The sequence below is a fragment of the Xenopus laevis genome, chromosome 2S (genome assembly GCF_017654675.1).
Source record: "Xenopus laevis strain J_2021 chromosome 2S, Xenopus_laevis_v10.1, whole genome shotgun sequence".
Taxonomy (NCBI): Eukaryota; Metazoa; Chordata; class Amphibia; order Anura; family Pipidae; genus Xenopus; species Xenopus laevis.
This window is the reverse complement of record NC_054374.1, coordinates 42,272,907-42,285,977: the sequence shown is the minus strand read 5'-3', so window position 1 is coordinate 42,285,977 and position 13,071 is coordinate 42,272,907. Positions and strand designations below refer to the sequence as shown.

General features: G+C 38.7%; 1 protein-coding gene across 1 annotated transcript in view; it reads right to left on the bottom strand.

Annotated features, from left to right (window-relative positions):
- The window catches only part of lamb3.S (laminin subunit beta 3 S homeolog), an 80,828-nt gene that overhangs the window by 20,871 nt on the left and 46,886 nt on the right, over positions 1–13,071 (bottom strand). The window contains exons 7-14 of the mRNA XM_041583709.1: positions 12,595–12,777; positions 11,630–11,693; positions 10,907–11,100; positions 9,498–9,618; positions 5,077–5,265; positions 4,206–4,361; positions 2,574–2,770; positions 2,199–2,295 (exon numbers count right to left, since the gene is read on the bottom strand). Coding sequence (XP_041439643.1) covers positions 2,199–2,295; positions 2,574–2,770; positions 4,206–4,361; positions 5,077–5,265; positions 9,498–9,618; positions 10,907–11,100; positions 11,630–11,693; positions 12,595–12,777 — 1,201 coding nt within the window. The remainder of the gene's footprint in view (positions 1–2,198; positions 2,296–2,573; positions 2,771–4,205; positions 4,362–5,076; positions 5,266–9,497; positions 9,619–10,906; positions 11,101–11,629; positions 11,694–12,594; positions 12,778–13,071) is intronic.

Genomic DNA, 13,071 nt, shown 5'->3' with positions numbered 1-13,071 from the left:
ACCCATAAAGTGGATCACCGTACCAGAGGCCACCCCTTTAGACTAGAAGAAAAGAACTTTCATTTGAAGCAACGTAGAGGGTTCTTCACAGTCAGGACAGTGAGGTTGTGGAATGCACTGCCAGGTGATGTTGTGATTGCTGATTCAGTTAATGCCTTTAAGAATGGCTTGGATGATTTTTTGGACAGACATAATATCAAAGGCTATTGTGATACTAAACTCTATAGTTAGTATAGGTATGGGTACAGTATATAGAATTTTAATTAAAAGTAGGGAGGGCTGTGTGCATGGATGCTGGGTTTTCATTTGGAGGGGTTGAACTTGATGGACTTTGTCTTTTTTCAACCCAATTTAACTATGTAATTAGTTGACCTGGCTATTTGTTTTTGTCCTGTGGCACTGCATTTGAATACCCACAGAGAAATCCACACGCACAGGGAGAACATAAAACCTCCTTGCACCAAATCCATCAATTTCTTATTCTATCAATTGCCCAATTGTCCACAGAAGATTTTAACATATTACAGACCCTAAGTTTTATATTCATATCAGAGAATAATAAAATTGCCTGTGAACATAAAGTTGTTGTGGTAAGATCTTGGTGTTAAGATCTTTGCAGTCATGTAAATTTATGGGGTTGGTTTTGATTCAGCTGAATACAAGGAATGTGGCCAAATCCAAATGCTACTAAAACTTTTAGGATTTGGCTAAATTCCAAAACAAAACCTGCATTCTTGTAAGTAGTGCTTAGGTCAGGGCTGAACTCTGAACCTTAGTGCACCGAGGCATTGGTGCTAACCATTGAGTGTGACAACCTGTGTTGAACCAGGGACCTGCTGTTCCAGTGTTCTCTGTATTGCCACTGCTCTATATGTGCAGATAGCTAAGGCCCTGATTCACTCCAATGGCTATGCTTGGTAATTGCTTGTAAGCATGGCTTGTTTCACTTGTTGCCAATTTGGTGATTTGTGTAAGCTAATTGACTGGCTATAAAAACCCCTTATCTACTCTGACCCATTGCCCAGTATAGGTCTATGTTCCATAGTTCCTGGGTGCGATATCTTTTCTGATCTTGTTATTGATCACTGCCTGACCTTGACCCTTGCTGTTCCACTGCCTGAACTGACCGCTGCCTGTGTTTGAATATTCTTCGTATCCTGATTTGATGCTGCACTTCTAATTTGTGTTTGACCTTGGCCTGTGACCTTGACTAAGCTTGAGCTTCCTGATTCTGTACTGTATTGTCTGTTTGGTATTGACCCGGCCTGTCCCTTGACCACGCTCCTTGTTCTCTGTCCTGTCTGTATATGTTACGGTTCCCTTGCCTCTCAAGTTAAGTCCTGGCAGCATCTGAGTAGCAGAGGGCTCCTCCCAAAGCCAAAGGCGGCTGCTATAGGTGGAAGAGTGAGCCGAGACCAGGACCTTGGGGTTTGCTCTGGGTTTTGGGATAACGGAAGTGGCATTGCACCTCCATGCTGACTTTATATTCTATGATAGCATTATAAGGTATGAATGTTACTATTCTGAACTCAGACACCAAGCATTGGATGGTTGAGGAGATCTGTTGCTCGCAGCACATAAAAGGACTCTAGTATGGTTAACTGGTACAAAAAAGTATAATCCACCATAAACCAACAATTATTCAGAAAATACACAAAAGCCATAGACAAAGGAAAAAGCTTCTCTATTACAGCATTCTAGAGCCTCAGCTGTAATGCTAAACACTGGAATGGTAAGACAATTAATATGTTTGCATTCCTCTCCATGTAAGAGAACGCAAGAAGAACCTCAGCCCATAGCTCTAGAGAATTGGTCTTTTTCTTTATTTTGAGGTCACTACTCAAAATATAAACACTATTGTATGAAATAATCCACCATATATTTAAAAAAATAGATACTAAAATTACTCTAAAAATTTTATTAATTTTAAAGTAATTAAAGTAAAGTAAATATTTACTATAAAGTCTACAAGAAGTACCCACCTATGGCTTTATTTCTTTATAGGGATGTGAAACTACCAATTTATCGTCTAATGGCCTTTTAGTTTACAATAGGGCTATTTATGTATGTTATATTAATGTATAGGACTCTATGTATTATTCTGAAATTCAGAGAACCTTGTTTTCAATGGCTTGTCTGTCATGAACAAAATTTTCTTTAAATGTTTTGTATTGCACAAGGAAGACTCAGATACATACCTCTGCATCCTGTCTGTAGGTTGCCATACATCCTATCAGGGCACTCTGTACAGTACCGTCCCCCAAATCCTTCCCGGCAAAGACACTGCCCAGTAGCCTGCACAAAAATACAGATGGTAAATGTTCCCATTCAGCAGATGACTATCACCATGAAAAGAATAAAGGACAATGAGGGTTTTTTAACCTGACAGTAATGTATAAATCAAATATTTGATTTATTATAAATAAATATATATATATATATATATATGTATATTTATATATATATATATATATATATATTTTTTTTTTTTTTTTTACACATATATGCGAGTTTTTAATTAACTATTAAAATCTACAGGTATTACATTGATGTCTTAAAATCCCCTTGCCTACCTGGTTACACTGAAGGCTGTAAGAGTTCCTAGGGTGACACCCACACCTCTCACAGCCTCGCCCAATGGGCAGATTCCAATGGTGTGTAGCACACTGGTCACACTGCTGCCCAGCGACATTTGAAAGACACCTGCACTGACCAGTTTCACTGTCACATGGCTGGTCTCTCTCAGTCCCTTGTGGATTGCAGGTACATTCTGTAAAGAAAAAATAGAGGATTCAGCTAGAGCCAACCAAAACAAATTTGGGCTTGGTCAGAGTAAATTCTAAGGGTGGTGACACCTGCATAGATTCCAGGGAGATTAATCGCCCAGCAACAAATCACCTCAATGACGATTTACATTCTAGCCGGCAGGAAGGATTTTCGGGAGATTAGTCGCCCGAAGAAGAGGAGATTTGTTGCTGGAATCTTAGCGTGTGTCACCACCAATAGGGAAAACACTGACACTAACAGCAGACTGAACGTTAATCTAAAAGTGAACCATCACTAAAGAGTGTAGAGAGTAAATATTGCAGAAAAATTTAAATAAGATTAGGGGGGCTATTTTTGCCTGAAATAGTCAGATTTTCGGGTTAATTCGAGCGCAGACAATAGAAACTTTCAATTAGGATAGGGACCTCTCCCATTGACTTATATACAAACTCGGCAGGTCTGAGATGCCGGATTTTCGGATTCAGGCTTTTTGTAGCATTGGGCTTTAATAAATCCTGAAAAATTCGAGGTTTTTTTTCCACAAAAAAATGTGGATTCTATAGCTAAAAAAACTAAATTTTTTGTTGTTGTTTGCATTCGGAATTTAATAAATAACCCCCTTAATGTATCATTGTATTTTGACAGACTAAAACATGCTGCATTGGGAAAGAGAACTAGTTGTCAAACAGCTTAAAGGGATACTGTCATGGGAAAACAATTTTTTTTTTAAAAAATGCATCAGTTAATAGTGCTGCTACAACAGAATTCTGCACTGAATCCGTTTCTCAAAAGAGCAAACAGATTTAAGAGGACACTTAGGACATTTTGTAGTACATAGACAGATGGTAAATAGTCCACTGAAGGAGCAGACAATTTATTTGACACCTCCATGAGCCACTCCACAATAATGTATTTCTCAAATCTTCTTGTTAAGGTAGGGTGCCATTTTCAATCCATTTGAAATCCAAGATAAAGAGTAAATATCAATTAACTTGCTGATAATTTTGCACCACATGTAAAAATATACAAACAGTCCAACACAGAAAGTCATAGATTGCCACCTAGTGGCTTGGCCAGAACCAAATTGTTTAAGCAGCCTAATGGCTGCTAAAATGCTTATTATCCGCTATCTACAATCTAATAGACAGGCAGTTGGTATGGTGATAGGTCTGAGTCCACTAATAAAGAGTGCTGCACAACTTGATAATGATGACAGGTCATTGCACTTTGATGAGATGCTTTTACAGTTCCCAGGCTAATTGAGCTATTTAGCATCAGGCAGTATTTTAATGTAATTAATAATTATATTACATTATATCAGGCATATGAATATATTTTTGCTGAATAACCTGTGCTAAAGCTGCTCTGCTGAAGAACATTGTGACAACACACACCTTTCTTTAAGCTTAATATAATTGCTATTTTCTTCTAATACTTACTAGAGCAGCCCTGAGGGTTGGAAGCACTCAGGAGGTAGTATCCTGGCTTGCACTGGTCACATCGTTCCCCACCAACATTCTCTTTACAGTTACAGCGTCCAGTCAGATCGTCACAGCTCCCACCATCGATACTCCCCTCTGGGTCACAGTCACATGCTGTAAGATCATTTAAGCATTAGCATTCACTAACTGTACACATGGAAACCCCTTTAAGTCTAATGCAAGTCATGATTTGCACTGGACTTGCAAAAGAGCCATTCTATTCTATTAGGGCTGGGACACACTGGGCGATTTGGGGAGATTTAGTCGCCTGGCGACTAATCGCCGCGACTTTTCTCCCCGAATGCCTCCCCTCGCTCTGCGCCTGGCTAAAATGAAAAATCGCCTGCGCTAATCACACGCGGCGATTCGTTTTCCGAAATCGCCCGAAGTTGCCTCACGAGGAAACTTCGGGCGACTTCGGAAAACGAATCGCCGCGTGTGATTAGCGCAGGCGATTTTTCATTTTAGCCAGGCGCAGAGCGAGGGGAGGCATTCGGGGAAGATTGGTCGTGGAAAGTCGCGGCGATTAGTCGCCAGGCGACTAAATCTCCCCAAATCGCCCAGTGTGTCCCTACCCTTAAACATGTTAAAGTTGTGGTTTAATGCCAGGGTTACAAAGGCAACTGCACTCCACTGCCTGTTTGAGAATGATGGGGTTATTTTAGATGAATGTCACATTTCCATGACAGAAGTACTTTTCTAGGTGCTAAACAAAAGTTGAATGGGGCACAGGATCTAATATTTACCCCTGGCTCTAGGAAGTTATACAGATTGGGTCCTCTGTATGTATATTTATTAGCTCTGAAATCCCAAATATAAGGTGACTCACAAATACAGGCGTCTCTGTGGCTTATGTCTCTGTTGGGATTCCTGTAGTAGTCTGGCCGGCACCTCTCACAGTTCTTTCCTGTGGTACCTTCTCTGCAATCGTCGCACACTCCCCCACTTACTCTGCCATTGGCTTCATACACAGCAGGGTCAAAGTGGCATTTGTCAGCATGATTGTTACAGTTGCACCCTGTGATGAGAAAAAGGCTGATTAATTTGGGTAACAAGTTATATTGAGTCATTATGAGAGGGTAATATATTGTATATGCAACAGGGTTCCAGATAGCACACTTATGCCCTCGTTAAAATGGATCTTGCAGCAAACGTTGGGTGAAACTTTTTTCAGGTTTTTTACTGAATAAACTGCAATTCTTCCAATAGAGGGTGTTGTGTTACTGAGATATACTGATTCTAAGCTGACTGCTGCCTTGGCATCTGTTTAGATGAGTTTACACATTGAGATTGTAAATCGGAGATTCAAAAGGTGTTTGTGTGACCATTATCTTTATGGATCATTAGGTTGATAGAATTTCTAACTGTGTTGCCTGAACTGCAGTTCTAGACATGCGTAAGTGCAAAAAAGGCTGAGGACCATTGCAATATCCTAAGTAACCTACCGGCAGCCACACATTGGAGCATAAATGTGTAGAATACCAGCACCAGCTGCTAGAAAATGCGCTGAAAAAACAGCAACAAAATGTTTCCTTTTTTATGCCCATTTTTTATCACGGGAACATACTCATTATCTATGTACAAGTAAACACTATAACAGTGGGAAATAACTGCAATACAGTTATTGGGTGGAGTAAAATAAAATACACAACTGTCATTTATTTTACATTTATACAGCATGATAAACAGATCCCCTACATGTATCTGATTGCACTAAAATTTTGCACATCTAAAAAATGGCCACTAGATGGAAACCAAATACTGCTTTGGAATGTCATCTCTGCATAAGAATTAGATGATTTGTTGATTTTGATGTCTTTCCTGGCAAACACAAGATAGCCATACTTGGGTTGACAACATCTGCTCACTTGGCCCCTCCAGAGTGGGCCATGTACAGGAAGTTTGGTGCTGGCTGCCAGAGCAATACCTGGCTAAAAAAATTGTTATTGATGTGGTCCTCACCCAATGGGTCCTGGTAGGCCAGCAGTATAGTGCTGCCATGTTTTCAGTTTCCATAACTGGCCGGTGACCTAAAAATAAGGTCATGATGTCACAAAGGGTGACTATGGTGTCAGGGGTGGGGTGATGTCATTGTGATTATATAGAGGTGAGGCGATGCTATAAGGTAGGGGGTGCTGTGAAGGGGTTTAGCTGTTCCGTGTACAGAGATTTGTCCAGTTTTAAGGGCTGTAAAACCGGGACAGGTAGTTCTGAATGGGAAAGGCCAAGGAGAAATTGTACAGGTGGAAACCCTGTGGCAATAAGAAGCAATCATTGTCCCTGACACGAGTCACCCAATGTGCCATGACCCTACCAAAATAGTAGATCTTTGCATGTATGGCCACCTTAACTTGGATTGCAACTCAGCAAGTATTTTAGTTACATAGTTAAATTGGGTTGAAAAAAGACAAAGTCCATCAAGTTCAACCCCTCCAAATGAAAACCCAGCATCCATACACACACCCCTCCCTACTTTTAATTAAAATTCTATATACCCATACCTATGTTAACTATAGAGTTTAGTATCACAATAGCCTTTAATATTATGTCTGTCCAAAAAATCATCCAAGCCATTCTTAAAGGCATTAACTGAATCAGCCATCACAACATCACCCGGCAGTGCATTCCACAACCTCACTGTCCTGACTGTAAAGAACCCTCTACGTTGCTTCAAATGAAAGTTCTTTTCTTCTAGTCTAAAGGGGTGGCCTCTGGTACGGTGATCCACTTTATGGGTAAAAAGGTCCCCTGCCATTTGTCTATAATGTCCTCTAATGTACTTGTAAAGTGTAATCATGTCCCCTCGCAAGCGCCTTTTTTCCAGAGAAAACAACCCCAACCTTAACAGTCTACCCTCATAATTTAAGTCTTCCGTCCCTCTAACCAATTTAGTTGCACGTCTCTGCACTCTCTCCAGCTCATTTATATCCCTCTTAAGGACTGGAGTCCAAAACTGCACTGCATACTCCAGATGAGGCCTTACCAGGGACCTATAAAGAGGCATAATTATGTTTTCATCCCTTGAGTTAATGCCCTTTTTTATGCAAGACAGAACTTTATTTGCTTTAGTAGCCACAGAATGACTGTGGCACATATGGTGAAAATTATACCTGATGGCAGTGTTGTCAATACAAAAGAATTTTAACAGATAGACCAGACTTGAAATGATTGTATTTGTAATTGCTTTGACATCGTTAGTCATTCTATAAAGCAAGCTAAGGAAGAAACAAGAAGGTAATTGAACAAGACTTTATCACACTTATGTTTGGCTGCATAGATTTCATAAAATTTTTCATATCATTTCTTCTTTAAAGGCAAATGTGTAATGTCAGGATTAGCTTTTCCCTGAAACTTGATAACAGATTAGTCAGCAAGCAGTAGGCCACAAGTGTGCAGTCTTATAATTGTAAAAATTACCCTGCTATTCTTTCATGAGTATGCAGGATAGCAGAAAATTCATTCCAAACCCTATGCTATATGGCCCCTCTAGGGGTAGCAACCCAATAGTCTGAGAATCTAATGCACATATTACTGGAATTGCTCATGAAAACCTAAAAACAAGTGGTTGGCCCCAGAACGTGAGCCTGCAGCTGATATGACAAAACTGAGCACAAAGGGTTAAAACACTAAATGGTAGTGTGTTTTTTTACACTGAAATTCGCACAAGCTTTACACGCAAGACCCACAAATGATAATACTTAAATACATCAAACTTTCACATGATATCCTCCTGAAATATTATTTTTGCAACCAGCAGACAGACATGAATTGTTTTTCACCACTAAAATATCTGCTGATAGTTATTAGTCAGCTGCATGGGGAAAGGAGGTCAGAATAAATCCAAGCAAATACAACATTTTGGCGTCTCTTTAACCAGAGTAAACAGAATTAGTTCTGAAGAATAAACAAGCTTTTGGCTGGATGGGAAGCTTTATAATAGCCACTCACCTTGGCGCATAAGGTCATATAGTCAGTAATACACTGTTTGGCTCATAACACTTGGCAAAATCTGAGTGTATTTTAAATATGTAATGATTTTTACCATAATCAGTCAATTTTACTCATACACATATATTAATATTACTGAAGTTCCTTCCATAGAGACAGCTAATATTCAGCATTAATATAGTGTATCACACATTATATGGAGTTCTGTACCAAAAGAGCAAATGAAATTAATTACAGCCAGACATTATCAACATTGTTTAGACATTGTGTATTGTATAGGTGGAGACATACAGTAAATCCACTGAGGTAAAACTTGTAAAACTGCTGATCATAGAAGTTTGATTCATGTGCGATTTTAATCTCAGAAGTGAAATGAAAAAATCCACCTATTACTGCTCACAATTCAGTTGAAATGTTAAAATGCTAAAGCGATAAAGTTGTAGATATGGTAGCATCACCATTTCAATTTGCCCAGTTTGATCTAGACCCAATTTTGGGATGCTCAACAAGAGCTGTAAGAAAATTCAAGTCTCCTGTGTTCTTGGATTGTTTTAACAAAAAAAAATGTATAAGTTCTCTGGTCCTTATATATTTTCCAGAAAAATATTCTTGTGCTTGTTCCATAGAAAACATTGTCAGTAATTTAACAGCTATGAATAGCATGTTGGTTGGCTAATTCTGTCACAAAAATCTGTAGGGCAAATCACCAAACCCAAAAACTAATCCAGGATATGCTCTATCTATCATTGTTCCACCTGGTACTGCAAGCAGAGTAAAATGGACACCAGACAACCAACCAACCAACCATACTGTTATTATGCTTTTATGTATTGCTATAAAAACTTATAACATCTTATAGAAATCAAGAATGAAATGCTCTCCTTTAAGGAAATACAGCTGTCCAAAAATTATATATGTATATCACCCTCATTATGCAATGAAATGGACAGATTATGCTCAAGTATGCCCAGGAAGATGCTGGCATTTGAACAGATGACTAGTAAATAGTGAACCTGCTAATTGGTTGCTGTAGATTATTAGGCCTATAGCAAATTTTGCACCTTATTACATAATATTAAGAGCTATTTAATATTAAGACCCCAAGTTCATGGCACAGGAAGGTACAGGTACAACCATCCCTATACTAATGTATAGATGTTCTATGCATATTATATTGGTCTTATGTTAAGTCGCACTGCACAAATGACTAATGATAGCCTCATAATTTACAGTAGGGCATGTATTGCCATAATATGATTAATGCAAGCATTCTTTACAGACACATGAATGAATCACACTTACTTCTGCACTCGTTTGGATAGTTCTCATCGGCTGGCCTCCAGGGCAAGTCATTAAAAAGGTCAGCACAACGCTCACAGTTGTCCCCAACAGTATTGTGCTGGCAAACACATTTATCATACACCTGGGAATACAGGAAAGAAAAAATTTGACAAGTCAAGGAGTAGAAAACATAAATCCCCTAATCAATTTCTTTGAAAAAGTGTATTGGATTATACTCTAAGACAAAATGAACAAAATGCTGTTTTGTAAAGTTTAAGGGGCGCGTTTGTTAACAGTAAAAAAAATTCTGGTTTTTGTCGCAAAAAAATCCAAAAAAGAAATGCGGGAAAAAAAGTGCAACATTTTGGGGATTTATTATGTGACAAGACGGTTTTCAAGTGACAAATTTGAAAAAGGTCACACAATTTGAATTGTCACACGATTTTGTCACGATTTTTCCCACACATGCTTTTTTCATTCAGATTTTTTAGTAAATTAAGTGCATTCGTGGTTAGGAGTTTGGTCGATTTGTTCTTATAAAAATTAGAAAAAAACAGGTTTCTTTATGGTTCTTGTCACCTCCAATTTATAGTGCAACCTTAATCAGGGATGGATCACCTAAAGAGCTTCAGCTGTTGGCAAGACTCAACTATGAGCATTTAAGAACAATGTAGAGTATAAAGCAGCTGACGGGTCATTACTTGCCTTTACTTGGCACACAGATAGCGCAAACAATACTTTTGAATTTACATCAGGCAAATGCCACCATGGTACAATATACCATTGTATTCATTTCAAAAGGTAAATATATGATAATGATCTGCTATAAAAGAGTGACATGGTGAGTCAAGGTGAGACATACTTTAGCCTAGGTAATATTTGTTCCATTTGGTGTTTAATTATGCAAAGAAGGGAGTTTTACATGTGCATGCAGCTGCATCCTGTCTTAATTGTCCTTTGGCAACAATACTGTTGGTGGAGGATTTTCTAAGGCTAGGCAAACCATGCAAAGCCTTCCATACTGCCTGACTCTGATATACTAAGAATACCTAAAGTCCCTCAAAAACTTTTGTTCATGTTGAGCTTCTTACCTGTTTCCATAAACATCAGCTTCCCTTCTCTCACATTTGAGCATTAACTGCTTGCACAACATATTGCCCACTGGTGCAGCCATATGTGCATGCACAAGTGCTCATCATGGAATATTCACAATGTCAAGCTAACTTAGGACCTGGAAAACTAACTTTCAGGAGCTCATGAATCCATAACATTTGGTGCACTGTATATGGAAAATGACTGCTTAAGCTTAAATGAAACAACATCAATAAATACTTTTTTAGGGAGACAGCGCATTGGAAACAACAGTAGAAATGTTGATATACTTTAAACTGACACTAATTTTTAAAACGTATTAAGATAGAATATGTCACCTGAATGTCGCCATAATAGTCTCTGTCCAGGGCACCACTTGGCACACATCGATCAGCGTGGCCATAACAAAGACAGCTGCCATGTACACGCATCACATCTACAGAATAAAAGGTACTGGGTTCTCGATACCTCCGGGGAGGGAGTCGTACAAGCTGTGTAAAATTCAGCCGCAGGTTGGTGAAATCTGCAAGGTCTGAAAAAAGACAAAATGTATATATAGATAAATAAAAATGTATATATTGTCAGCAACAATAAAATTACACTGTCATTTCCCATCAGAAATGCAAGGAAATGGGTTTTAAGGGTCCTCAGAGATTTAGAGAGTGTCAGCATGTTTATTGAGTTATTAAGTGCCTCATTATAGTCAACGTTGTTTTACAAGCTCCAGCCAAGCGAACAAGTAATGACTGAGTAAACAAGGATGAAATGCTGCCCACCTTTCTCTATCCATCAATTCATACTAGCAACTGATGAAATTAGAATCAAAAGGAACCATCACACAACCTCCTCCAACCTGGGTCACTGAGTTTACATACAGATCAAGCTGCTATTAATAACAAAGACAAAGTAACATACACACATGAGATGTTTGTATTTACATCTAAGTTCCATGGTTTGATGAGAACTGGTTGCTTCCAAACTCGCTCAGAGATCTCTCATAGTATAACTGTAACTGAAACATGTTTTCATGCTAGAGAAAGGGAAAGTAGTATTGTGCTTACGTTGGATTCTTTGACTGTGGGACACAGGAACAGAGAAAGCAAGTTCCATTGGGTTGAATCGGATCTGGAGAGAGACATGAAGACAATCACCAATAGCCACATATTAATGTGCTGCTTCTTTTAACAATGTCAAACCTAAATGTATATAGAGTATTAAAACTAATCATCCAGCAGTGCCAAATTAGACAGGATTTAGACTAACAGCAACAGAGAAGCAAAAAATTATTAAAAATTAACCATTTAACTTCTGTATCCCATTGAGTCTCTATAGCCTAAAACAGCATGAACTTATACAAAAGTTGTGCCTAGAGTGGAATTTTAGCTAAAGACATTGCTAGGGGGCCATAGGCTCTGGTGCTATATTTGGTGCAGGGATCTCCTCTTACCACACAAAACAGCTGTGTACTCATGGAATACCAGTTAACCCTGACCCTTAAAGGAACAAAACATTTAAGTTTTTTTAAAGTAATACAAATATAATGCAGGGTTGACCTGCACTGGTAACACTGCTGTTTTTGCTTTAGAAACACTAATATTATTTATATAAATAAGCTGTTGTGTAGCCATGGGGCAGCCATACAAATAAAAAAAGGCTCAGGTTACACAGCAGATAGCAGATTAGCTGTCTTATCCACTATTTAACCTGTGCCATATAGCATTTTTTCCAGTTTCCACCATTGCTACACAGCAGCTTGTTTATATGAAACTATAGTAGTGTTTCTGAAGCAAACATATCAGGTTTACCAGTGCAGGGCAACGGTACATGATATTTTCATTACTTTAAAACACTTAAGTTTTTTGGTGTTACTGTTCCTATAATGCGTTATTATTAAGAAGGCCATTCTTCTGTGGCAATTGGCAAAATCGCCCTTAGGCCCCCAGGCTGCAGCTACAGTTGAAACCCCTGTTAAAAGAGGCAGGAAACTGAGAAGCAATTGCACAGTTATGTATTCATCGACAGTTACCTTGCCTCCTTGTGTGGGGTCTCCATGAAGCTCCTGGCATCTCACATCCTGTAAGTTATAAGGCATTCCCCGTCTGATGTGTGGGAAAGAGGCAGCACAGTCATAAGCCAAGTACTGGTATACCTGCCAGGTCTTCCCATGGTCAGTGGATCGTTCTATTAACATACTTGCTGGTCGAGGGCTCTGGAAACAGAAAAGGAGTACATTTACAGAAAGTATATTGATAGTAGTTTAGTGCTGTATAACATACATGGCCACATTTTAAGATATATGATTCTTTCATATAAACTATAAATGTTGCATATGTATTTAATGACAATTGTATCGATATAGTATACCTATAGTATTTACTATGCATTAGTTCAGCACATTTTTTTTAATCTAGGGTGCCATCATTCTTAACCACTCGATTAACATAGGCCATAAATAAAAAAGCATACAAATGCCTTGATCTGTGTGTAATCACAGGCCTGCTTT